The sequence below is a fragment of the Balaenoptera musculus genome, chromosome 3 (assembly GCF_009873245.2).
Source record: "Balaenoptera musculus isolate JJ_BM4_2016_0621 chromosome 3, mBalMus1.pri.v3, whole genome shotgun sequence".
Classification (NCBI taxonomy): Eukaryota; Metazoa; Chordata; class Mammalia; order Artiodactyla; family Balaenopteridae; genus Balaenoptera; species Balaenoptera musculus.
This window is the reverse complement of record NC_045787.1, coordinates 163768216-163795650: the sequence shown is the minus strand read 5'-3', so window position 1 is coordinate 163795650 and position 27435 is coordinate 163768216. Positions and strand designations below refer to the sequence as shown.

The 27435-nt window shown below is 48.9% G+C and overlaps 2 protein-coding genes across 14 annotated transcripts in view; both read left to right on the top strand.

Annotated features, from left to right (window-relative positions):
- The first annotated feature begins 6294 nt into the window (after nt 1-6294).
- Nucleotides 6295-17383, top strand: QTRT1 (queuine tRNA-ribosyltransferase catalytic subunit 1). Of its 2 annotated transcripts, XM_036845393.1 has the most exons (10): nt 6295-6560; nt 6804-6872; nt 6968-7106; nt 12999-13077; nt 13210-13325; nt 16232-16370; nt 16604-16679; nt 16781-16890; nt 16978-17065; nt 17158-17383. In XM_036845393.1, the coding sequence occupies exons 1-10, from the start codon at nt 6318-6320 to the stop codon at nt 17308-17310; spliced, it is 1212 nt and encodes a 403-aa protein (XP_036701288.1). In that variant the 5' UTR covers nt 6295-6317; the 3' UTR covers nt 17311-17383. The 2 variants fall into 2 exon arrangements, with proteins under 2 accessions (XP_036701288.1, XP_036701289.1); XM_036845394.1 differs by lacking the exons at nt 16604-16679; nt 16781-16890 and having other exon boundaries at nt 17158-17327.
- Nucleotides 17384-19608: 2225 nt separating this feature from the next.
- The window catches only part of DNM2 (dynamin 2), a 90083-nt gene continuing 82256 nt past the window's right edge, over nt 19609-27435 (top strand). For 4 of the 12 annotated variants that reach the window (XM_036845730.1, XM_036845733.1, XM_036845725.1 and 1 more), the window contains exon 1: nt 19609-19924. In XM_036845730.1, coding sequence (XP_036701625.1) covers nt 19764-19924 — 161 coding nt within the window. In that variant the 5' untranslated portion in view covers nt 19609-19763. The remainder of the gene's footprint in view (nt 19925-27435) is intronic. The other 8 variants (XM_036845736.1, XM_036845732.1, XM_036845727.1 and 5 more) reach the window with 3 other exon arrangements.

Below are 27435 nucleotides of genomic sequence, written 5' to 3'. Positions count from 1 at the left end.
TAGTGTGATCACCTTGAAGTAAGTTGGTCCTGCCTTTTAAAGTTGAATATCCACCTGATCTAGGGTCCTGCAGTTCTATTCCTAGGATTCTTGCAGAACTGTACAATGAGATGCACACACAAATGCTCAGAGCAGCACTGGTTATAATAGCAAAACCAAACACACAAAAGCTGGGGACTTCCCTGGTGGTGCAGTGGTAAAGAATCTTCCTTACAATGCAGGGGATGCGGGTTCGATCCATCGTCAGGGAACTAAGACCCCACATGCCGTGGGCAACTAAGACTGTGCCACAACTACTGAGCTCGCATGCCTCAAATAGAGAGCCCGAGTGCCGCAAACTACAGAGCCCATGCACTCTGGAGCCTGTGCGCCACAACTAGTGAGAAGCCTGTGCACCACAACGAAGAGCCTGCGTGCTACAACGAAAGATCCTGCATGCCTCAACGAAGATCCTGCATGCTGCAACTAAGACCGGAAGCAGACATAAATAAATAAATAAATAAATAAATAAATAAATAAATAAATAAATAAATAAATGATGAATAAATCTTTAAAAACAAAAACTGAAGAGTTCACAAGTCCATTGACTGGAGAAATGATAAGTACATTGCGGTATATTTATACCAATACATAAAAAAGATCACAACTACATACAACACAAATGAATTTTAGAAACATACTTGTAAGGAACATTAAACAAGTCACAGGGACTAGATGTGGTGTAATATTTTATTAGTGGAATAGCTGTGGGACAGACAGCAATTTCTCCCATACCTCCTTTTTGCTATTGAGTTTTTAAAAAAACTATTATGAAACTTATACTGGAGTAAGTTGTAAGGGTTTTGAAATTTTTAGACAATTCCATGAGTCACTGATCCATGACTAGTGGAAAATGACAGTTCAAAAGCTCCATTAGTCTATGAAAGATTTCAGAAAATTAAAAAAAACAAACCCCACCATTAGTATATTGAGATGAATCAACCCCAAACACAACAACTGCAACAATAAAGTACATATTTTCTTTTATATGCTGAAAAATATGTAAGTATAGACAAGAGTGAATACTAGGGACTTCCCTGGTGGCGCAGTGGTTGAGAATCTGCCTGCCAATGCAGGGGACACGGGTTCGAGCACTGGTCTGGGAAGACGCCACATGCCACGGAGCAACTGGACCCGTGAGCCACAACTACTGAGCCTGTGCGTCTGGAGCCTATGCTCCGCAACAAGAGAGGCCGCGACAGTGAGAGGCCCACGCACCGCGATGAAGAGTGGCCCCCACTCGTCGCAACTAGAGAAAGCCCTCGCACAGAAACGAAGACCCAACACAGCCAAAAGTAATAAAGAAAGAAAGAAAGAAAAAAGAATCCGCCTGCCAATGCAGGGGACAGGGGTTCGAGCCCTGGTCGGGGAAGATCCCACATGCTGTGGAGCAACTGAGCCCGTGCGCCGCAACTACTGAAGCGCCCCGCGAGTAGAGCCCGTGTCACCGAAATGGGAAGCCACCGAAATGAGAAGCCTGAGCACCGCAACGAAGAGTAGCCCCCCATTCACCGCAACTAGAGAAAGCCAGCGTGCAGCAACGAAGACCCAACGCAGCCAAAAAAAAATGAAAAAAAGAAAAAGAATGAATACTAAACATCGCTTAATATTAAGAGGTAAAAAAAAAATTAAGAGATGAGAACTATTTACATGGGACAGGCATGGGAAAGATAATTCACAGTATACACTTTATGTGTATTTTTTAAGCATGTATTATCTATTTTAAAAACTTAAATCTATTTAATTAAAATGGAATCATAAGTCAAGTTTATTAAATTCCTGAGTTTTCAAAATTTTCTTTGTATTTCATACATTTTTTGTTAGTGCACACATATTTTATTTACATATATATATTTACCATATACTGTGGTAAAATATGTAAAATATAAATTTTACCATTTTAAACTTTTTTCATATTTTCTAAAAGATTTCTTTTCCCCCCCTTTTATTGAGATATAATTGACATATAATATAACACTGTACTAGTTTAGGTGTACAACATAATGATTTGATATATGTATATACTGCGAATATATTTAATTTTTTGAATGGGAAATAAAAACATCAAAAATATTAAAAAGGTAATCGATCTCCTGCATGCTAGCTTGAGGAGCTTCACAGATCCACTTCTTAGTGAAACTGGTGAAAAGTATTAAAAAACAATCATTTAAAGTCTCTGGAAATGATCTCAAGGGCATACAGTAAATGAGGAAACAACTATTGAAAAAAATCTATGAGTAAATTTGGTTAGAACAGGGAGCTGGTACTTGATATCTCCTACCTCCCTCCTTTATACCAGTTCAGCGAGATGGAAACTCCAGTCCAGACTGGAGTAACCAGTAGCAAGAGGTTGCTCCCCAGTCGGAGGGTTAACTTCTCAGGAGGCGCAGCAAGTCAGTATTTCTCATTCTACTCACAGCTACCTGTGTTGAGGCTTAGTTACAGACAAGTGCTGCTCTCCAAAGAGAGAATAACTGAGAATTTGCCAAAATTATGGAAAGACCGCAATCCTCAGATCCAAGAAGTCCAGGGAATCCCAAACAGGATAAATTAAAATTATTAGATACATCATGTGAAATTGCAAACTGGCAAAGATAAAGGAAAAATTTTTAAAGGAAACCAGAAAGACAAAAACAGATCACAAGAAATAGCATTTACACTGATACTATTTCTTAAGTGATAATAGAAGCCACAAGTGGAATAAATTCAATGTGCTAAGAGAAAATAATTGTCAACCTAGAATTCTATATTCGGTGAAACAATTTTTCAAGCACCAGGGCAAAATAAATTTCTTTTAAGTAAACAGAAATTTAGAAAGTTTATCAACGCAGGGTTCTTATTATTGAAAAAAGTGTCAAAGAGGTACTTCTGACAAACAGAAATTGATCTGAGGTCTGTGAGTAGAAGTTATAAGCAAAGATATTGCTATATATGTGAATATATTTATAAACATTGATTGTATAAAACAACAAGAACAACAATAATGCCAAATTTGTGAGGAAAAAAACCCCAATCAAGATATCAAGCACTGGACAGACAAGTCTTCTGTGTTCTGAGTTAAATTGTCTAGAAGCCTTATGTTGATTGGGATCATGGTAAAAGTAAAAATCTATAATTTGTTAAGTATGCCACTTAAAATTGCTAGAGCATCTACCACAAAAATATAAAGTGCACAAAAGTTTCATAAAATAAGAGGGAAAATGAATTGAGAAAATTTTTTTGATTGATTAGAAAGAAGGCAAGAGAGATGGGAAAGGGCTTCCCTGGTGGCGCAGTGGTTGAGAATCTGCCTGCTAATGCAGGGCACACGGGTTCGAGCCCTGGTCTGGGAAGATCCCACATGCCGCGGAGCAACTAGGTCCGTGAGCCACAACTACTGAGCCTGCGTGTCTGGAGCCTGTGCTCCGCAACAAGAGAGGCCGCGACAGTGAAGACCCAACGCAGCCAAAAATAAATAAGTTAAATAAATAAATAAATAAAGAAAGAAAGAGAGAGATGGGAAAGAAAAAACAAATAAAAGAACCCCGCAGAAGCTACAAGAGTAGAAAGCCTGTAAAAAGATGGTATCAGATCCATTATAAATGTATATTGGTAACCATTATAAATGTAAATTGACTAAACTTGTCAATAAAAGGCAAAGATCATTGGAATGGTGGAAAAGTACAAAATCCAGCTTTTTGTTGTTTTCTAAATATACACAAACGAGGCAGAAAATTTCTAAGTCATGGGATATACAAAAATATTTAAGGGTTATCATAACATGAAAGTAATTGGAGAGGTTATTTTATTTTCTTTTATTATTTTTTTATTTATTTTTAAAAATATTAAAATATTTATCTATTTATTGGCTGCATAGGGTCTTAATTGCAGCACGTGTGATCTCTCGTTGTGTCTCACGGGCTCTTCCTTGCAGTGAGCGGGCTTCTCTCTAGTTGTGGAGCGCTGGCTCCAGAGCGTGTGGGCTCAGTAGTTGCGGCGTGCAGGCTTAGTTGCCCCGCAGCATGTGGGTTCTTAGTTCCCTGACCAGGGATCGAACCCTCGTCTCCTGCACTGGAAGGCGGATTCTTAACCACTGGACCACCAAGGAAGTCCCCTGGAGTATTTTTTTAAATTAATTAATTTATTTATTTATTTTTGACTGTGTTGGGTCTTCGCTTCTGTGCGAGGGCTTTCTCCAGTTGCGGCAAGCGGGGGCCACTCTTCATCACGGTGCGCGGGCCACTCGCTATCGCAGCCTCTCATTGCGGAGCACAGACTCCAGACGCGCAGGCTCAGTAGTTGTGGCTCACGGGCCTAGTTGCTCCGCGGCATGTGGGATCGTCCCAGACCAGGGCTCGAACCCGTGTGCCCTGCATTGGCAGGCAGATTCTCAACCACTGCGCCACCAGGGAAGCCCCATTTTTTTTTTTTTAAATTTATTTATTTAACTTATTTATTTTTGGCTGCGTTGGGTCTTCATTGCTGTGTGCGGGCTTTCTCTAGTTCCGGCGAGCGGGGGCTACCCTTCGTTGCGGTGCGGGGGCTTCTCATTGCAGTGGCTTCTCTTGTTGCGGAGCACGGGCTCTAGGTGCGTGGGCTTCAGTAGTTGTGGCTCGCGGGCTCTACAGCACAGGCTCAGTAGTTGCAGTGCACAGGCTTAGTTGCTCCGCGGCATGTGGGATCTTCCCAGAGCAGGGCTCGAACCTGTGTCCCCTGCATTGGCAGGCAGATTCTTAACCACTGCCACCAGGGAAGTCCTGTATAGAGGTTTTTTGTTTTAAAGGTAGAATAAGAGGCTCTTTTCTTCTTTTTTTTTTTTTAAATTAATTAATTAATTAATTAATTAATGGCTGTGTTGGATCTTCGTTTCTGTGCGAGGGCTTTCTCTAGTTGTGGCAAGCGGGGGCCACTCTTCATCGCGGTGCGCAGGCCTCTCACTATCACGGCCTCTCTTGTTGCGGAGCACAGGCTCCAGACGCGCAGGCTCAGCAATTGTGGCTCATGGGCCTAGTTGCTCTTCGGCATGTGGGATCTTCCCAGACCAGGGCTCGAACCCGTGTCCCCTGCATTGACAGGCAGATTGTCAACCACTGCGCCACCAGGGAAGCCCTGTATAGAGGTTTTTAAAAGCATCATATCAATTACAGGATATGTGATATAAAGTCATCGGTGGTGGAGGGTTCTTAAGATTGGGGGAGTCAGGAGCAACTGACTGTGAAAATATGAGCCAGTCGTGGGAATATCAGATGAGTGTTGCTGACAATGGCAATCGCAAGTTCAAAGGCCCTGAGGTAGGCTTCATTGGTGGGCGTTTTCCAGACGTGGACTCAGTGAGGACTCCACCACACTGAGAAACAGCATTAGCCCAAGGCTTCTAGGTCAGGCTATTGCTGAGATCAGCGGGGCATTAGGCGGGTGGTCCCGAAAGGAAGGCTTTTGGGGCAAACGCGCCCTCTGCTGGCCAGGACAGATATCAGCTCCATCCAACCATAAGATTATTAAAATATTAATATATATATATACTGTTATGTTATTATTATTATTAGTGGGACACAGCCGGTGCTTAATAAATCCGTGACCCATCCTCTCTCACCCCTGTGCGGCATGGAGGCTGGCACTGGTGGGGCTGTATTATATATGTATGTATACGCTAAATGAATGGCCGAATAAATGTAACCAGGTTCTGTACCTCAGTCTCTCCCTCTGTAAATCTGTGATTCCTTCTTCCACTGAATAAACTGATGTTTATTGAGTAGGCACTATGTGCTAGGTCCTGTTCTAAGCCCTTGGAGCAAGGCAATGATCAAGACAGACAAAAGAGGGAATTCCCTGGTGGTCCACGGGTTAGGACCCAGGTTGTATCCCTGGTCGGGGAACTAGGATCCCGCAAGCTGAGAGAGGCGGCCAAAAAAACCCAAAAAACTGACAAAAGATTACGTCAGGCACCGTTTAAAAATCTATACACATCCATCCTGTCATTCAATATTCGCAACGTCCCTATGTCTAGATACTATTATTCGGCCCATTTGATGGAAGATAAAATTATAGCTTAGAGAGGCTTTTACTTCGAGGAATTGGCAGGAATGGGCCTGCAAACACACACAATTTTAATACTTCGCAGCAGTGTGCTGCCTGTGGGAACTAACTGGGCGCAGCGCAGAGACAAGCGCGCAGACGTCCGTTTCCATGGTTCATCTGACGCTCTCCCCAAGCTTCGGCCCGCGTCGCGCGCCACGTGACCTCAGCCAACATGGCGCCGCCCAGGGTGTTCCACGGCCCACGTGGTTCCGGCAGGCAAGATGGCGGCAGTTGCCAGCCCGACTTCCCTGGAGTCGGCTCCGCGCATCATGAGATTGGTGGCCGAGTGTAGCCGCTCTAGGGCCCGGGCAGGGGAGCTGCGGCTGCCACATGGGCCGGTGGCTACTCCAGTGTTCATGCCAGTGGGCACGCAGGCCACCATGAAGGGCATCACGGCCGAGCAACTGGACGCGCTGGGCTGCCGCATCTGCCTGGGCAACACCTACCATTTGGGTCTGAGGCCGGTGGGTGGGCTGTGCCCTGGGCTGGGCGGCGGCGAAGCGTGGGGGAGCCCAGGAGATTCCCTAGACCCGGGCACGCCTCCCAAACTCTATCGACCAAACGCATATCGAGAGTCCCGGGTGGCTCAGGCCTTGTGCTGGGCGTGAGGGACCAGCGAGGATGGAAGTTGGCCAACCCTGTCGCCCCCAATATGAGCCCCAAGGGTTGCTCTCACCCCTAGCCTGACCCTTCTTCCCCCAACCCAGGGCCCCGAGCTGATCCAGAAAGCCCGCGGTCTCCACGGCTTTATGAATTGGCCACACAATCTGCTGACGGTAAGGCGGGGTCAGCGCCGGGATCCGAGAACCCTCCTTGGGCGTGGATATTCCCAGTCCCGTTCTTGACAGCCTTGCGGTGGGGTTTCCCTCAGGACAGCGGCGGCTTCCAGATGGTGTCCCTGGTGTCCCTGTCCGAAGTGACGGAGGAGGGCGTCCGCTTCCGCTCCCCTTACGATGGTGATGAGACCCTTCTGAGCCCCGAGAGATCCGTGGAGATCCAGAACGCGCTGGGTGAGTGGATACCGGGGAGCCGCCCCTTCCCCTGCCCTTCGGAGGTGGAGGTGAGGCGGGCCTGCTCCCTTCGTGCTGCTTGGCTTTGGGCATGTCACTCCCCCTCCCTGAGCCTCAGCTGAGGGGATAGTTCACAAAAATAACGATGTAATGTCAGTAAATCTCTTACAATGCCTGACATGTAATAGTAGCTTTTAGTATTATCTTTCTTGCTACTGTTTCTCTTAGATAGTAAATTAGCTGGGCAAAGATATGTTGAAATAATGGGGGCAACAAGGGAGGTATCGGGGAGGCTTTGGACCCCTCCCATCTCCATCAATATCCCCTATTCCTTGATAAGGACAATTAACATTTCTCAATCTCATAAAGTGCTATGGAAACAGGTTCAAAACTTCCCATCTTCCAAACAGACTGGTGCTTTTAGACCCCTCTATATACAGATTCTGTGGCTTCTGCTTATAGCAATGGGCCTGGGTGCTGGTGCTATACCATCTGTGGAACTTACAGTCCAAAAGGGAGGCAGGCATTTGTGAAAACATCTTAATTAGACAGGCGGAAAAAAGAGAAAAAAAAAAAAACCCAAAAACAGTGCGGGTAGAGTGCATGGTATGTTTCCATTTGTATTGAAAAAACAAAAACAAAAACCCCAAACACATGATTTGCTTTTATTTGCATACGGTATCTCAGGAAAGAAAAATAAGAAACTGTAGTATAGGTTCTCTGAGGGAAGGGAACTGAAGAGCTGGTAGACAGGGAGCATTTAAATTCTTTTCCTTTTTTTAAAATTGGGATATAATTGACATGCAATAAACTGCACATATTTAAAGTGTACCCTCTGGTACGTTTTGACACATGTATACACCCATGAAACCTTCACCACAATCAAGTGAACATGTCCATCACCCCTAAAGGGTTACTTGTGCCTCTTTGTAATCCTTCCCTTGGTGGGCAAGAGACTTTTCACCAAATATCCTGTTGTATTTTTTAAAATTGGGGTGCATTTAACATTTTGAATAATTATATATTATTATTAAAATAAGTTATTAGGGAATTCCCTGGTGGTCCAGTGGCTAGGACACCGTGCTTCCACTGCAAGGGGGCACGGGTTCGATCCCTGGTCAGAGAACTAAGACCCTGCAAGCCGCATGGTGCAGCCAAAAAAAAAAAAAAAATTGTTTTAAAGGCACAAATAGATAAAAGGTTGGGACCCTGACTGTGAAGGCCAAGTACATAGGACTTTTGGCATGATTCAGTCTGTAGGCTCAGGGAATGTTGCCCTGGGCCTAAAACCTATGGATGAGGAGGAATAAACTAGATGTCCAAAGGGGGGAAGTATGTTCTGGAAAGAGGAAGCAGCCAGTGCAAAGGACCTGAAGCAGGACCAAGACTGGCATGGCTGGAGCCGAGTGGGGGAGAGTGTGTGTGTGTGTGTGTGTGTGTGTGTGTGTAGGGTGAGGACAGGGAGGTGTTGGGGACAGGTCCTACAGGACCTTGTGAGTTTTGGTCTGTCCTTTAAAGAAAAACATTGAACAAGAAAACATTTTGTATGTATTTCTATATAAAGATGTGTGCAGGAAACAGTGCTCTTCCCATGCCTATATTCTATCCATCTCTTTCACAAGTCACCACTGTTTCTAGTTTCTTATGTATTCTTCCTGAGTTTATGCAAATACAAGCAAGTTCAAATCTATTCTTATTTTTTCTGTGATGAGAGCATGCTATTTATGGCACATTCTTCTGTACCTTGCATTTTTATTAATTTTGGAAAATTTCAAGTATATACCAAAATAGACACAACCCCATTGACCTGTCACCCAGCTTCAACAATCACCAGGTCACAGCCATTATGTTTCATTAGTATCCCAGCCCACTTTGCTTCTCCCATGTTATTTTCTGTTGGAATTTGCCTAAGATTGGTGTTATGTTTCATAGAATTGTCCAGTAAATCCCCCTGGGCCTGGAGTTTTGTTGTGGTAAGGTTTTTAATGATGAATTCGATTTATTTGACATTTTGATTTGGCTATTCAGATTTTGTGTTTCATTTTGGGTCAGATTTGATAAGTTGGATTTTTCAAGGAATTTGGCCATTCCTTGAACTTTATTTCAACTTTCTTGGTATAAAGTTGATCATAATATTCTCTTATTAACCTCTTAATGTTATAGTGTCTGTAGTGATGTCTCCTTTTTCATTCCTGATGTTAAAAACTTGTGATCTCTTCTTTCTTGATGTCTGTTAGGGGTTTATTGATTTTGAGTTTGTTGATCTTTTCCAAAAACCAACTTCTGGCTTATTCATTTTCTTCATTTGTTGGTTTTCTGTTTTGTTGACTTTTTTTTTTTTTTAATGGCTTTATTGAGATATGATATACAGACAATTCACCCATTTAAAATGTACAGGTTGGGACTTCCCTGGCAGTCCAGTGGTTAAGACTCCATGCTCCCAATGCAGCGGGCACAGGTTTGATCCCTAGTCAGGGAACTAAGATCCCACATGCTGCACAGTGTGGCCAAAGATAAAAAAAAAAAATTTTTTTAAAGAAGATGAAAAATAAATAAATAAATAAAAATGTACAGTTCAGTGGTTTTCAGTGTATTCACAGAGTTGTACAACCATCACCACAATCTAATTTCAGAACACTTTTATCACCCCCAAAAGAAATCTTGTACCCATTATCAATCACTCCCTATTCCTCCCTCCTCCAGCCCTATCTAATCTACTTTCTGTCTCTATAGATTTGTGTATTCTAGACATTTTATGTAAATGAAATCATACAATAGGTGGTCTTTGTGAATGGCTTCTTTTACTTAACATAATGTTTTTCAGGTTCACCTATGTTGTAGCATGCATCAGTACTTTATTCCTTTTTATAGCCAAATAACATACTAGTTAATAGATATGCTTCATTGATTTTATTTTATTTTTTGATAGTTGCAATCTTATGTATCTTGTTTATTTTTAAATTTTTAGCTGATTTTGCTTTGGTTTTCTTTTTCTAGCTTCTTAGTCTCCGTAGATCATCTGTATTATATCAAACCGAATCTCAGACGTCCTACCACTTCACCTATAAGTATTTTAATTTGTATCTCCAAAACATAGTTTTTAAAAAAAATTAATTTATTTTATTTATTTATTATTTTTGGCTGCATTGGGTCTTCGTTGCTGCGCACAGGCTTTCTCTAGTTGTGGCGAGCGTGGGCTACTCTTCATTGCAGTGTGCGGGCTTCTCATTGCAGTGGCTTCTCTTGTTGCAGAACACGGGCTCTAGGCACGCGGGCTTCAGTAGTTGTGGCTCACGGGTTTTAGTAGTCGTGGCTCGTGGGCTAGAGCGCAGGCTCAGTAGTTGTGGCGCACGGGCTTAGTTGCTCTGCGGCATGTGGGATCTTCCTGGACCAGGGCTCGGACCCGTGTCCCCTGCATTGGCAGGCGGATTCTTAACCACTGTGCCACGAGGGAAGACCCATAGTTTTTTTTTTTTTAAACATAATCACAATACTATCATCCCACCTAAAAACAATTAACAATAATTCATTAACATCATCAAATATCTGGCCAGTGTTCAAAGTTCCAGTCGTTTCATAAATGTCAGTTTTTCTTACAGCGTGTTTACTTCAGGATCCAAATAACGTGCAGATACTGCAGTTGTTTGAAAGATCTCTTAAGTCTCTTTTAATATATTATATATATTACATATCATATAGTTTCGCCTTCCAATTCCATTTTTTTTTTTTTTTTAGCAATTTGCTTCTTTTTCTTTGCTTTTTCTTTTTCATTAAAATTTTTTTTTTTTGGCCGAGCCGCGTAGCTTGTGGGATCTTAGTTCCCCGACCAGGAATGGAACCCATGCACCCTGCAGTGGAAGCCCAGAGTCATAACGATTGGACTGCCAGGGGATGCCCCAGCAATTTGCTTCTTTTTTTAACAATATTTATTTTATTTATTTATTTATGGCTGTGTCGGGTCTTAGTTGTGGCACGCGGGATCTTTCGTTGAGGTGCATGGGCTTCTCTATAGTTGTGGTGCACAGGTTCCAGAGCATGCGGGCTTAGTAGTTGCAGCACACAGGCTCTCTAGTTGTGGTGCGTGGGCTCAGTAGTTGTGGCGCATGGGCTTAGTTGCCCCGCGGCATGTGGGATCTTAGTTCCCTGACCAGGGATCGAACCCACGTCCCCTGAATTGGAAGGCAGATTCTTAACCACTGGACCACCAGGGAAGTCCCAGCAATTTGCTTCTTGAAGAAACTGGTTACTTTGCCCTATAGTGTTTCACTGGGTCTGAATTTTGCTGGTTGCATCCCCTGGGTGTCGTGTAATAGTTTTCCTCCACCCTCTAGATTTCCTGTAGGTTGGTACTTGGATCTAGAGGTTAGAGCCAGATTCAAGTCCTTCTTCCTTTTGGCAAGAAGTCTTCACAGTGTGTCTGTCCATCAGGGGGCATCTGATGTCTGCCTGTCTCTCCCAGTGAGCTGTCATGCTCCTCCCCTGGAACCATTATTAGGAATTGCAAACCGGTGATGTTCCAATTCTGTCATCCTTTCTTCATTTATTAGCCAGATTACTTCTGTAAAGAGAAACATCTCTCACCTACTCCTGGGAGACCAAGCAGTTTAGTTCACACAGGAAGAGTGGGATTCATTCTTTTCCCTCATTTACTAGTTTTCATGGGTTGATTACGTAGCATCTTCTAGCAATGACAAACTAATGTTTAGTTTTTTAGGATCACCATGAACTCATGGGTTTAAATGTATTCGATACGTTTCAATCCATTGCAGTTAAAATCCTTATTGCTTCTCAAATCGCCCCATCTTTGGCTAGTGTGGTACACTGTGCTTTTTTCCTATAATGATACATCTTGGCAATATTTCCTTGCGATTTCTAACCTATAAGTCCACAGTCTCTAATCTGAAATTCTTGGGGCCAGATAGGTGTCAGAATTCAGAATCCCCACATTTTAGAAAGATAGTAAAGGGTACATACCATTTATTATACAGTACCTCAATTGGGTCTGGGGCAGTACCCTGTGGTATTACACTTCACTTCTTTTTTTCAATAAAAAAAAAATTGTGTTAAAATACACATAACATAAAATTTACCATCTTAACCATTTGTTTTTTCTTTTTTTTGGCTGCACCGTGTGGCATGCCGGATCTTAGTTCCCTGACCAGGGATCAAACCCGTACCCCCTGCAGTGGAAGTGCAGAGTCTTAACCACTGGACTGCCAGGGAAGTCCCTACACTTCACTTTTATTGCATTAACACTTATGAACCTTCACAGTAAATGAGGTTTTTAAAAAGATGACAACTGTCTCAGGTTTTGCTGCCAAATGAGGATACCATAAGCATAAGAAAAATCCTATGATTTTGAGAATTTTCTGGATTTTGGAATTGTGGGAAAGAACCTTCCATTAAGGCCTGGACCATGGTTTACTTAACTAGACCCCTGTGACACTTGGACTCCCATCTTGCTATTACCCAACACACTATGAAGAATCACTTGTTACACACATCATTTTGTTCTTGAAGGGTAAATTTGCAGAGGTGGGATTTTTTTTTTTTTTTTTTTTTTTTTTTGGCTGCACCGCACAGGTTGTGAGGTTTCAGTTCTCCGACCAGGGATTGAACCTGGGCCCTCGGCAGTGAAAGCGCTGAGTCCTAACCACTGGACCACCAGGGAATCCCTGAGATGGGATTTTATTCTACATGCCAGGGCAGGGTTTTAGCTGGGGGTGGGGTGGCAAGATCAGATGTGCATTTTGAAAAGCTTCCTCTGGTTGCTGTATAAGCAGATTGGGGGTTAAATGGGAGTCAGCAAGACCTGGAGAGGGACTTCTGGGGTCCAGCTTGTCCTCAACATGGGGGCTTTCCCAGTGACTGTGTTCCTGTCTCACTCTCCAGGCTCAGACATCATCATGCAGCTGGATGATGTGGTCAGCAGCACTATGACGGGGCCACGTGTGGAAGAGGCCATGTACAGGTGTGTGTGTGTGTGTGTGTGTGTGTGTGTGTGTGTGTCGGGAGGGGGAGAGGGAGAGAATCCTGGTCCTGCAGCCTTGTCTCCCTACCCCTCACCAAGTCCCTATGGCTTACAACCAGGGTCCTCTTTCAGATCAATCCGCTGGCTGGACCGGTGCATTGCAGCCCATCAGCGGCCGGACAAACAGAACCTCTTCGCCATCATCCAGGGTGGGCTGGATGCGGATCTCCGGGCCACCTGCCTCAAAGGTAAAGCCATGTGCCAACAGGACCAGGGCTTTTCCATTGCAGAGAGCCCCACATGGGCCTGGCATGCGATGGTGCTGAGAGAGTTGGGGTTTTTTTTGTTTTTGTTTTTGGCTGCGCTGCGGCTTGTAGGATCTTAGTTCCCCAACCAGGGACTGAACCCAGGCCCTCCGCAGTGAGTGTGGAGTCCTAACCACTGGACCGCCAGGGAGTTCCCAAGAGTGATTATTATGTGTTTTTGTTTTTTATTTTTTAAAATAGTTCCTTGTTTTTTTTGATGTGGGTTGCTTTGAATTTTATTTTTTTCTGATGTTAATATTGCAACTCCTACTTTTATTTATTATTTTTTCTCTCTTTTTAAAATTTTATTTATTTATTTTTTGGCTGCATTGGGTCTTCATTGCTGCGTGCAGGCTTTTCTCTAGTTGTGGCGTGCAGGGGCTACTTTTTGTTGCAGTGCATGGGCTTCTCGTTGCGGTGGCTTCTCTTGTTTCAGAGCACAGGCTCTAGGCACATGGGCTTCAGTAGTTGCAGCATGTGCGCTCAGTAGTTGGGGCACGTGGGTTCAGTAGTTATGACTTGTGGGCTCTAGAGTGCAGGCTCAGTAGTTGTGCGGCACGGGCTCAGTTGCTCCGCGGCATGTGGGATCTTCCTGGACCAGGGATCAAACCTGTGTCTCCTGCATTGGCAGACAGATTCTTAACCACTCCGCCACCAGGGAAGTCCAAGAGTGGCTATTAACGGACAAAAGAGCACTCTAGGTGGAAGGAACAGCTGAAGCAAAGCCCCTCAGGCAGCATGGAGCAGAGTGTATTTGGAGAATAAAAATTCCAATAGCTATCAATTTTCGGGTGTTCACCAGGCACTATGCCAAACGCTGGTCATGGACTGACCCATTGAGGTTTCATAAAGATCCTGTAAGGTGGAAACTACCAGGTTCCCAAGGTTACAGGAGGGGAAACTGAGGCACAGAGCTGTTAAGTTACTTACGCCCAGCCACACAGTGTGCATGTTGCAGAGCTGGGATTTGAACCCAGACCTTGGGCTCTGGAACCTACAGCATTAACAGATACATAGAGCTGCTCCATCCCTGGGGAGTGAGACATGCAGTCAGGAGCAAGGGGTTGGGCCCGAGGCATTGTGCTGATGGTGGAGGCCCTGGGACAGCACACCGAGGTGCTGGGGAGCCATGGAAGGCTGTTGAGTGGGAGAGTGGGAGAAAAAATCCCAGTGAGATAGGAAGCATAAGGCCCATAGAGGAAGCTGGAGTAGTTGCCCAGGGGGAGGGTGACAGTGAGGCCTGAACCAAGACCATGGCCATGGAGACAAAGTGGAGGCAGAGATGGGGGCTCAAAGGCAGTGAGGTGTCACGGGCAAGACTCTGGGTTCTGGAGTCCATGCAGCTGGATCCAACCCCCTGATCTGTTGCCTCACGGCTATGCATTCTTGGGCTAGTGGCTTGGCCTCTCTGAGCCTCACTTTCTTCCTCTGTAAAATGGGAACATACTCCCAATGTCATGGGATCGAAGTGAGGAATAAATGGGAAAATTTGTTCAAGGTGTCCCGCCTGCACCTGGCATCAGTGTATGCTGTTGTGAAGACTGTCCTGTTGTAATTCCTTTTGTCCTCAAACTGCCCACCACCCCCCAGTCCCCGTCCCCACCCCTGGTCCAGTAAGTCTTTTTAATGGAGACCCACAGTCAGAAGTACATTTCATGTCATGGCTCCGGATGTGTGCACATATATGAGAGCGGAAACCAAGGCTTCCTGAAGCATTTACCATTGTACACGAGATACTCTTTGATACAATATTTTCTGTTCTCTCTCATTAAAAAAAAAAAACAACAGCAACAGCCCTGATCTCGTCCCATGAAATCAAATTCATTTCTCGGCCACCTGCAGTTTGACAAGCACTGTGCCGGTGGTGCTTCCCGGTGCTCTAAGGTTCGCCCGCACCAGAACCCCCCGGGCTCTCCCTGCGACTGGGTCGGAGTCTGGGGCCAGGGCGGACCTGGGAAGCTGCATTTGAACGACTCATCCCCAGTTGGTTCTGCTGCTCACTCCGGCTTCAAAACCCAGCCCCAGACCAGGCCTGCTTTGTCAGTGCTGTGGCCTCCCCCCTAGTTGAACTGGGCAGCTGGGGCCAGAGATAAGTCTTGGTTTTGAGGCTAGACCCGGGTTCGAATCCAGCCTCTGGCATATGTGGCCTGGGGCCAGTGGTTTAAGCTCTCCATGCCTCAACTACAGTGCAGATCCGTAGCCCCTGCCCTGCAATTCTGGAGCCTAATTGCCCACTTCTTTTTTTTGTCTTACTGCGAGGCATGTGGGATCTTAGCTCCCTGACCAGGAATCGAACCTGCACCCCCTGCAGTGGAAGTGCAGATCCCTAACCACTGGACCTCCAGGGAATTCCCCTGCCCACTTCTAATATCCAAAACACACAAGAATTTGCAATTCATTTGGTAGCAAGACCAGACTTACTGACCCCAGTTCGTTAGGGCTCTTGACACATTTTGCTGTCAAAATGTTAACAGCGTTTGATGACAGGCTGTTCTTCAGCATGTAGGATGTTCACTGTTCTAAAATCTGGAAAACTCTGAAACATATCTGGCTTCACCTTAGGTTTCAGCTAAGGGAGTGCGGGCCCTGGGCCTCTCTCCCGAGGATTGAAGAAGAGGCCCTGACGTGCAGCAGGCATTCTATAAACGGTAGCGAGGTCACCAGCAGCCCCCAGACACACACACACTGCACACGCACTCTCTCTCTCGCTCTCTGTCACATTCTCTTTTCCTGATGGCCTGTGGAGGTCTGGGCAGGGTCTGCCCTGAGGGTGAGGAGGAAGAAGAGGAGGAGACTGAGGCCTATTTCCTTTTTTCTGATCACCCCTGACCTTGCCCCTGCACCCCCAGAGATGACCAAGAGAGACGTGCCAGGCTTCGCCATCGGGGGCCTGAGCGGGGGTGAGAGCAAGGGCCAGTTCTGGAGGATGGTGGCGCTGAGCACCTCAAGGCTGCCTAAGGACAAGCCCCGATACCTGATGGGGGTCGGGTATGTGGAGGAGAGGGGAGACAGCCCCGCCTGCGGGGAGGGGATGCCTGGGAAACCCTGCTTCTGGGGGTCGGGGAGGGGGAAGGACACAGCCCTGCTTGGGAGGGAACTGAGGAGGACATGGCCCTCTGCTGGGGGTGGTTCTGAGGGTGCCAGTCTTGGGGAGGGGGGCCCTGGGTATGTGACCAGGGCTCGAGGTTCTCTGCTCCCCTCCCCCACGGCCCCACCCCCAGCTATGCCACTGATCTGGTGGTCTGCGTGGCTCTCGGATGCGACATGTTTGACTGCGTCTTCCCCACACGGACAGCGGTGAGGCCCTTGGCAGGGGAAAGACCGGAGAGGGACTGCGGGGGCCAAGGCGGGGGGAAGACCTGGTTGACCCACCTTCCCCTCCCCCTGTCCACCCCCAGCGCTTTGGCTCTGCCCTGGTGCCCACGGGGAACCTGCAGCTGAAGAAGAAACAGTATGAGAAAGACTTCCGCCCCATAGACCCAGAGTGTGCCTGTCCCACCTGCCAGAAGTAGGGGAGGACGGAGCCTGGGGGCAGGGGGAGGGCAGGGAGGGGGGAAGGACCCGGCACTGCTGAGCCCCCTCCTTCCGTCCGCAGGCACAGCCGGGCCTTCCTGCACACACTGCTCCATAGCGACAACACCGCGGCCCTGCACCACCTCACTGTCCACAACATCGCCTATCAGGTGGGCCTGTAGCTGGGAGGGGTGAGGCAAGGGGGATGGGGGTCTCCCCTATGCTGGTGGCTGATTGCTGACCCCCCCCCTCCCCACTGCAGCTGCGGCTGATGAGCGCTGTGCGCACCAGCATTGTGGAGAAGCGCTTCCCCGACTTCGTGAGGGACTTTATGGGCACCATGTATGGGGACCCCACCCTCTGTCCCTCCTGGGCCACTGAAGCCCTGGCCTCTGTGGGAATCACACTGGGTTGACCCCGCTTGGGGGAGGGAGGGAGGGAGGGGATGGGAGATATTGAAGGATTTTTTAATTTTATTTTTATTATAACATAGAGTGTGTCTGTGTCTTCTTGGGGAGGTGGCCTGTCTAGGTCCCCTTCCTGGTCTGAGTGTCACTGGGTCCCATGTCCCCCCCACCCCCAATGGATAATAATAACAGGTAACCATAGCAGCAGTTGGTATCTGGAAACTGAGCATGTAGGAAGTGCCCAGAGCGGGAGCTGCATTCCTTTCCTGTGGCTCAGGCCCACCAGCCATCCTGGGGGTGGGGAAACAGGTCCAGAGAGGGGGAAGTCACTTGCCAAGGTCACCATCAAGGAAGAAGCAGCTGGGCTCCAAAGCTCTGGTTCTTGACCTTGACTCTTCAGACATGTGGCTTAATCTAGTTGTCAGTAAACACAGTGATGATAATATGTGTCATCTAGAAGGTGCTTGTACTGTGCCTGGCACTGTTCTAAATGGTCGTCAAGTGTATTTAATTCTTGCAACGTTATGGTTCCCCATTTTACAGATGAGGAAACTGAGAAATGAAGTCACTTGGTCATTATCACCCAGCAAATAAACAGGTCTAGGATCTAATCCAGATATGGCCAATTACAGAGCTGGTGGTGCTCTTAGAAGCTACAGTTTTTTAAACTGAAAAAGTAACACGTGTAGGATCTACAATTCAAATATCATAAAAATGCAGCTACTTTTATCAATTTGTGTATTCTTCCATAAATTTTCCATGTGTACATTTTTTCATGAATGTCAGCATCCTTTACATGCAGTTCTGTACCTTGCTTTTTTCCCTTCTCTTAATATATCTCAAATTGTTTACACGTCAGTACACGAAAACTTCCTCCATCTTGTTTACAGCTGCTGCATAGTATTTATTTAATGAGCTCCATGGATGAGCAGTTAGGGTGTTTCCAGGTTTCTGTGATCGTGGTCAAGGCTGCAGTGCCAAACATTGTCAGTCTTTTTTGCCTGTCTCTGAGACTAGTAGTTTTGGGTCATGGAGCAAGCATATACCTTTGGCCACTCTGCCACCCTCCTACTCCTTCTTTCTCCATTCCCGTTACCGCCCCGCTCTGTCAGACTACTTCCCCACCTCCTTTGCTGCTAGCTCCTTACTGGGCTGTTTCTGGCCTATCTATGCCCAGCATAATCAAATCACTTGTCTTAAAATCGTTCCACCTATTCCCGGCCTCTTTTCCAAGTGGTCAAGAGTTCCCAGTTCCCAGAACCCCCAACGTTACCTGCAAAATAACTTGTCTTTTCCTGGGAAAGGGTCCGTTGAGTTTCATTGCGTACTCAAAAAGATCCAAGATGCGCTGAAGTTCAAGAGGCAGGGGAACAACGTTGGAGCGTTAGCCGCATCAAGACAGGCGTGAGCGGAAGGTATTCCTAGGGGAGAGCACAGCGTTTGCAAAGGCACGGAGACGACTTAATAGGAATGAAAGTGGGAGCCAGCGAGACCGGGCTAGACTGCCTCTCCCTAGGAACCATTAACAGCCTGACTCTCATCTTCAAAGTGCATTGGGACCCCGCGCAGGGAGCTGATTTGCAAGCCCGGGCCCGAGACGCATTCTGGGACTTATAGTTTTCTCTAGAGCCCAGAAACTCACAAGTGACGATCACCACTGCGTCCTACCAGGAGGTGGCGCGCGTTGGCGAGTACTGCGGGCCTACCCTCTGCTCCGGAAGACTCCAGTAGACACGACAATCACAAGTAAGAACGGGAGGAGGTTCTTTGATGGACAGGTACGGTTTTCAATCAGAGTCAAGATTCGGAGGTTAAGTCCCACTCTCTTGACTTGTTGGCTGATGGAACGGGGTGATATTTATATAAACCAATGGGAAAGTTTTAGGGAACTAGGTAGCGTCAAGTGACAGACCGTGGTTAAGAGCCGATCCCTAGTATCATTGGCCAGCTTTGTTGACTGGCGGTCTCCCTACCAATAAGATTGGCGGATGTTCCTGCTATCCTGGAACTGCCCCTAATAGGCGGGGCCAAAATGCCTTTTCCCGAAACACCGCCTCCGGGCCTGGATAACTCGCTTCCCGCCGCTATTGGCTCTAGCACAATAGCGACAGTTCTTTCGTCCAATGAGTCCGAGAGAAGGTCCCCAGGGGGGAGACCCATTTGGCCGTAGGCCCGTGCTTCGCTTTCATTGGCTTGTGTGCACGAGTGACAGCGCGGCCGACCAATCGGGAGTGGCGCGAAGGCTTTGGGTGCAGCCCCAGGGCCCGGGTGGGAGGTCGCTTGGGTCGGGTGTCGCCTGAGAACCGGATGAGGCGGCGACCGTGAGGCCGAGCCGGGAGCGGGCGTCGCGCCGAGGCCCGGGCGGGCGGGGAGCAACGGCCGCGGACGCCGCGGGGCCGCATCGTCGAGGGCCAGGGGCGGGCGGGGAGCGCTGGGCTCTCGGGCCGGGGCCGCCGACGCCATGGGCAACCGCGGGATGGAAGAGCTGATCCCGCTGGTCAACAAGCTGCAGGATGCCTTCAGCTCCATCGGCCAGAGCTGCCACCTGGACCTGCCGCAGATCGCCGTGGTGGGCGGCCAGAGCGCCGGCAAGAGCTCGGTGCTCGAGAACTTCGTGGGCCGGTGAGCGAGCGGGGCGGCGACAGCGGGCAGGCGGCGGCCTAGGGCGCGGAGGGCGGACCGGGAATGGCGCGTCCTGCGCCGCCGGCGTAACTGCGGCGCTTGCGTGCCCGCGACGGGGACGGGGACAGGGAGGCGGGCCCTGTGGGACGCCCTGGGCGGAGGGCTCCCTGCAGGGGCTGGGGGGCGTGGGCCAGGAGGTGCGGTGAACCCCCGCCGACTCTCTGGCCCCCGGCTGTAGTGGGTGAATTATGCCATCTGGTTGTCTGTGGGTCAGGGATAGGTTCCCCTTCTCTGTCCGAAACCTGTCACCTAGATATCTATTGGGCCGATCCCTGCGGTCTGGCTGGCTGTTCATTTATCTGGAGCAGTTTCTGTCGTCTGGTTGGCTGTCTCTCTGTCCTGGATAGGCTTCCCCGCCACCACCATTTGGCTATCCATCTGTCCAGTACCGCAGGGCAGCCCCCTGCTGCCTGGCTAGCTATCCAGGATGACCTGTCCTGTCTGGTTGCCCATCCGTGCCCCTCCCAGACTTTAATACTTAGCTATTCCTCTGTTGGGTTACCCAGCTGGCCTCTGCTGTCTCACTGGCTGGCTGGACCTAGGAGACCCTGTTGTCTGGTTCTCCTGGGCTGACTCTTCAACTTGGTGCCTGGTGAACGCTGGCTCCTCTCTTACAAGTGGACCCTATTGTCTGTCTGTCCTTGTGTCTGTCCTTCTCCTAATCTGCCTGTCAATGCCCTAGCCGTCACCTCTGTGGCAGGGGGTGGTGGGAGCATGCAGAGGAGAAGGGAGTTGAAGGATGAGACCTGAACTCCTTTCTATTGGAAGTAGGACCCCAGGCAGAACTTTCTCCAGGAGTCTTTCCTGGCCCGTGCAGGGTGCCTCCGAGGCCCTGGAACATAGGGTCCAAAGCCCAAGCTAAAACCTGAAAAGTGGGGGCCCTCCTTGGATCCTGGGAAGGAACTTCTTGCTTGATCAGGTTGTGGTGGCAAGAGCTGGTATACAGCCTTCCTTGGGCAGCCCTGAGAAGCCTCAGATTGCCCATCTGTCCAGTGGACAAATTCCACTCTCTGGGCTGTTTCCAGGATTCAGGAAGCTAATGGATGAGAATGGACCCTGTGGCCACTGAGGGCGGTTGATTCTCCCCTCTCCCTTCCCCCACCTCTTGTCCTTCTGCCTCCCAGATGGGTGGCCACTTCTGCATTCTGGGAAGGACTCCATTTGTGACTGTGGCTGCCAAATAATAATGTCATAGTCATCATTATTATTGTTGTTATCAGTGTTAAGAGGTAATGTTCATCCAGCAGGCCCCAAGCTGAGTTGTTTCTTGGTTCAGCTCAGAAAAGACTTGCTATTTGCCCAAGGCCACCAGGCTGGCACTCAGTGGAGCCCAGCTGGGCGCCCAGCCCCGCCCCTGCCTTCCCAGAGGCCTGGGGTTTTGCTCCCAGCAGCATGAATTTCCTCCTTTGCTGCTTTGTCTCTGGCGCAATGCCCTCTGTCTACTGTGGCGGAAAGGTGTGTACTTGGGATCAGCGCGGCCTGGGCTGAGCCTCGGGCTGGGCTGTGGGCCCCCTGCTTGGCCATCTTCCTGTCTGCCCAGGCTTCCGGTGAGCGTCTGCAAAGCTCTGTCCATTTCATCTGCCTTGTGACCTCGCACAGATTGTTTGACCTCTTTGAGCCTTAGTTTCCCCTCTGAAAAATGGGATGATGGACCCTCAACAGGACTGTTGCAAGGATGCAGTGACATGGTATGTTGAAAGTGCTTACTTAGCATAGTGCCTGGCACACGGTAGGTGTACTTGGATGGGGCTGTTACTCCCCAGGCTGGTTCCTTTCATATCGACAACAAAGGCTAGTCAGAATTAAAGTGCTCTGAAGTTACACACTGGACTTCATTTAAGCCTTATGAGGCTGGCACTGCTGTGATCCCATTTTCCAGAGCAGAAAACTGAGGCTCAGAGAGCCGAGCCTTCTTGCTCGAGGTTGTTCAGTGAGGGATTGAGGGCTCTGGGTTGGAGACCCCGGGTCTCTCTCCCATCCCCACCTCTTCTCGGGCCCGCTGCCCTTCACCTTTCCCTCCCACCCACCCTGGCATCTGGCAACTGCCAACTGCTATTGAGCTGGCTCCTGTGGCGACCTCTTCCTAGAGCCTGCAGCGTGACATCGGTCGTTAAGCGCATTAATTCAGGGCTCGAGAACCAAAGCTGTAAAAAGGTCTCTCTTTGGGTATGGGGTGCTCAAACAGGAGCCAACTTCTTTTTATTTCTGGAGTGTGGGTAAGGCTTCTCAGTTACAAAGCCCTGCCATAGGCGGATGGCAGGCAGGCCTCGCTTTGAGTCCCACTGCTTGCTTCTTTTTGTGACTTTGGCTAAACTGTGCTGCAGCTAAGGACCCTTTTCCTCCCTTGAGCCCTGGATCCACACAGAGGGTCTCCCGGCTGGTTTCAAGGAACAAACAGGAGAGCACGTCAAACTCTGTGCCTCGGGGGCAGCACGGGCTGCTCTGTTTCCCTGCCTCCTCCTTGTGGCTTTTCTAAGAACTTGATCCGAGAGTGAGAATAGCCCAATTAGCCCAGCCCCGTAGCAGGGGTTGCAGGTCCATGGCCACGGGGGCCGAAGCCTGCTTGCTCCGTCTTTTTTTTTCACCAGCATGGAGTTTAAAATGTTTTGTTTTGTTTTGGTTTTTATAATTTATTTATTTAATTTATTTATTATTTTTGGCTGCGTTGGGTCTTTGTTGCTGTGCGTGGGCTTTCTCTAGTTGCAGCGAGCGGGGGCTATTCTTCATTGTGGTGCCCGGGCTTCTCACTGCAGTGGCTTCTCTTGTTGCAGAGCATGGGCTCTAGGCGTGCAGGCTCAGTAGTTGGGGCGCACGGGCTTAGTTGCTCCGCGGCATGTGGGATCTTCCTGGACCAGGGCTCGAACCCGTGTCCCCTGAGTTGGCAGGCAGATTCTTAACCGCTGCGCCACCAGGGGAGCCCTAAAATGTTTTGTTTTTAATTAGCTGTCAACATTTAAAAGTGAGATTTTGCATCAAAATCAGATTTTGGTCGTGCTAGCAAAAACCCCAGAGATCTTTAGGGTTTAGCGGTGTAGCGCACAGGCTCTGGGCCCTAGGCCTGGCTCTAGCATGTTTGGCTGTGTGACTATGGCCCGGTTCCTTTTCCGTAAAATGGGGTGATTACTAGGCCCTCTCTGCAGGACAGGGTGAGTTAGCGTGTGTTGAGTGCATGGACCCTGTACCCGGGGCTGCTGCTTTTATTTTTATAATCATCGTATTCTGGCCTCCGTGGGCCTGTGCCTGGCACCAACTGCCTGGGTCTCAGAAGCAGCAGCCACTGGCTGCCCCATCAGACTAGGAGTGGCCCCTTGAGCTGCCACAGTCCCCACTACTCCCTAGTGCTTGCCCAGGCCCATTTCATATTTACCCAGGGCCTCCTGGCCCCGGAAACCTTTGAGTTTAAGGCCCAGGGCTTGTCCTGCCCTGTACCAGCAGATAGACCTGTGGCCCTAAAGAGAGGGGAGGATGTGGCTCCCTGGTGACCCTTGTCAGTTAGCCTCAGGGGCTGGCAAGAGGGAAGGGCTTTAGAAATTTTCCCTTGGGAGAAGAGCAGGAAGGGGAGGCAGAGGTTGAGGCCTCCAGCTTGGAGTCTCCCAGTCTTGGACTTGATCCTGTCAGTCTTTGTCCTCCGAGCCTCAGTTTTCCCAGTTTCCCCAGCTCTTAACATTACCTACTCATGGGCCCCATTCAGGCCACCAGGTTAGGTGTGTTTCACCTTTTAGGGCATTGAGGGTGGAGTGAGGATTAAATGAGTCTCGGAAGAGTGTCTAGTGCGAAAAAGCACTTAAAAAGTCATGCATTTTTCATTCGTTCATTGAAAAATGTTTTCTGAACATGTTCACTCTGTGCCCGGTTCTGTTCTAGGGCTGCAGACACAGCCCTGAGCAAGATACCAAAGCCCCTGCCCTGGGGGAGCTGACCCCAGCAGGACGCAGATAAAGAAGAAACAAGGTAGAAGATAACCGTTTTACGGAAAAAAAGGAGGAGATTATGGAGAGGGCAGGAGGAGGTTACAGGTTTAAATGGAGGGTCAGGGAAGGCCTCCATGGGCAGGTGACATTTGAACAGAGACTTAAGGAGGTGAGGGAGGACCCACCAGTGGAGATCTGTGGGAAGAGCGTCCCAGGCTGTGGGAACAGCCAGGGCAAGGGCCCTGAGGTGGGAGTGTGCCTGGAACACGGTATAGTGGGCGAGTGGGGGGGAGATGAGGTGAGGGAGGTACTGGGGTGGGGCAGGGTGCAAGCCACGTGGCGACTTGGGGGCCAGGGAGGGCCCTGGGTAGAGGGAGAGCTGCTGGTGGCACTGTTGTGATCCTTCTGGATCTGGTCCTGGGCAAGCTGAGGGCTCTCGCCTTTGATGTGCAGCTCTGCCTCGATGCTCTCAGTGAGTGGTGCCTGTGAGCACATGTAGGGCCCGGTGCCATTTTTCTTTTGACAAGAAGCAGCTGCCCATGGACTCTACCGTCTCCAGCTGCGTTTCCATTTGGTCTCGGGTGATGGATCCCTGCAGGGAGACGTAGCTGTGTCATGGGGCCGCTGCGGGGCACACAGTGGGTGCTGGATGAATGTGTGTCAGATGACCGTTGGCTCACGTCCCTGCCAGACTGAGGGGTGGGCACATGGCTTGCTCTTTGGGCTGGTTTGTCCCTTAACAGCTCTTCGGTGTTCAAAGACACTTGGAAATGACAGCTGCTATTTCCATGGTCCTTCCTTTCAGGCAAAGCCGAAGGGCCTTTGCCTGTGTGATCTGTAGTACCCGGGCCAGCCAGAGCAGGCAGAGTCCAGAGGCACCTGTGGGAAGGTGGCATCCATCAGCTGAATGACCTCACTTCTTGGGCCTCAGTTTCTTTGTCTGGAAAGTGGGGATCATGATGGTTCCTCTCTCCTGGGAGCTGGCTGAGCATTCAAATGAGCTAATCCTTGTGAAATATTAGACCTGTGCATTTTGTATAGCCCTGGGTCAGGACCCTGAAGATCAGTTGTTAATTTCTCTTTCCTTAAAGAAAAGGAATTCATGATCACTTTGTTAATATAAGTAACATCTCATTTTAGCACAGGCACTCATTGAGCACCTGTCAGTGTACTTTGAGCTCTGGGGATGCAGCTGGAACCAGCTGGCGAACCAGGTTCTGAAATGCTAGTGGGAGCCCGTTCCTGCCGTTTCTAAGTGGGATAGTGACTGTGAACAAACATTTGGCCATGAGAGTTTTTTTATGCTCATTCAGCATATGATGGTGGGAAATTGGGAGCAAAAAAGCCCAACAGTATCGAATTGACTAGACAATGTGTCCAGACAACCAACTACGAAATAACTACTCAGAGTGATCTAGAAGAGGATTGAATGACCCAGAAAACCTATGCAAGACCTGTTAGGGCCCAGACCAAGTGGACGTGTGAGCCCATCTTATTCCAAACAGTTGTATTTTCGTAGTAAAAAGCCTGGAAAAATGTACAGCTTCGAACCCTACATGTGGGTTGTCTCCCCACATAATTCTTTGTTCGTTTTGGCTCGTTTGGGGATTATGTTTATAACCAGGAGGACAGATTTCTCCAGAGCTCAGCTCTGGGCTGCCCAAATGCTTTTCAGAGTTATTTGTCTGGGGATAATGGCCCTCGCTAGGTACACAGATTGAAATCCTCTGGTAAAAAGTCCGGTTCATTGTGGGTGAGGGCAGAGGATGGCCTCGTGGACAGTTCCAGATTTGGAGTTTTCAGAGGTAGTGCGGGCAGAGAGCGCTGGGCATGGCATGGAACCCTGTGTCTCTCTGGTGTTTGCATTTGGTTCAGAGCCGCATCTGCCAAGCTTTTGCCCGATTTGAATGAAAATGCCGAAATTACAGGCCCCTCAGCTGCAGAAAGAAATGGGGACATCGGCTAACCCTTAATTTACTGGGGTTGCCAACCGCATGCTGTAATTAAGCCCTTATTGTTAGAACTTTGGAAAAATGCAAGCCAATAATGAGATATTTATAGGCCATTAGCCACAATCCGAATAAAGAAAAAAATTACCCTGCCTCCTAGGCAAAATGGCACTAGAGAGAAAAGACTCCTGCTTCCAGGTACATTGGGGTTCCTGTTAGTATTGGCAATGAGGTCCCTGCTAGATGCTGGGGATTTTCCCCTTTGGAGTCACCCTCACCTTGAACAGGGTGCTGGGTGGCCCTTTCGGTTTCACCTGCTGCTGGATGTTTATAACACAGTAAGAGCTGATGTTTGTGTGGAGAGTCACTGTGTGCCGTGCCCCAGGGACTTATGTCTAAAATCGGACCACGTGGTCCCAGCAATCCTTGGGGGCAGATACTGCTCTTAGCATCCCTGCTTCACAGGTAGGGAAACTGAGGCCTCAGAGGTGGACTGGCTTGAAGTCACGTAGGGAGGAGGGCAGGAGCGGGCCCTGAGCCGGGCCTGTCTCCTCCAGAGCCCACTGCCCGGGGATAGTGGGGTTGGGAAGGTGGGGCCATGGCTTTTGGCCATCAGGTCAGTCGTGGACACTACGGTGCTTGTATCTGGGGCTGGGGCCGAGGTGACGGATGGAGCGATTTCTGGCTTTCCGGATCCTTGAGGTTGTTAACTCTGTGTCCGACAGCATGCCGGGTGCTGGGGACCCAGCGGGGACCGAGATGGGCAGAGGTGAGCAGAACGGTTAAATGAGCAGTGACATTCTGAAGATGGAGAAGTGCAGTGAAAATGGTGGGGAGAGTGAGAGAGTGGCTAGGCAGGGGCTGCCTCCGACGGGGTGGTCAGGGCGGGCCGGCAATGGATCCAGCCCCTTGAAGACCCCAGAGAAGGGAGTCCCAGGCAGAGGGCTCCACAGGGGCCCCCTTCAGATATGGAAAGGGGCCTGAGTCGAAGGCAAGACCACTGGGCCCATGAGGGTCAGGAAACTGCCTGTCAGATGCCTGTCTTTCCTAAGTTTTAATTATGTAAGTAGAACACTGAAGACTGAGTTCTCGGAAAAAGGGAAACCGTGACAGGTGAGGAAGGATACGTTGCCCGCCCTGTCCCTTCCTTCCAGCTCCACGTGGAAGCACCATTGTCAGTTTGGCATACATCCTGTCAGAGCCCTCTCGTGTTTACGTACGTGTGGACACGCTGGTACCTGTAGAAAATACACAGCACTATTCGGGGTTGCTTCTTTTGGGGGTACATCTTCTTTCCAGAACTGGGACTACCCTGTTTATATCGTTCAGAAACTTGTTTTCCAACCACGCAACACATCCTAGGGGTCCTGCTTCGTCGAAATGTTTGTAACTGCTGCTTGGAGCTTCCTGACCCTCCCAGAGGGGTAAGAATGGAGGTGGGGGGCCAGCAGGAGTCACTGCGTCTGTCCCAATGAGAGAGGACAGTGCTGTCTCACGTGCTGTTTGCCAGGATCCGTGCGGGGACCTGGGTACAAGGCGCCTCACCTCCTTCGAGGCCAGTGCTTGATCTCCGTCTACTGACGAGGAAACT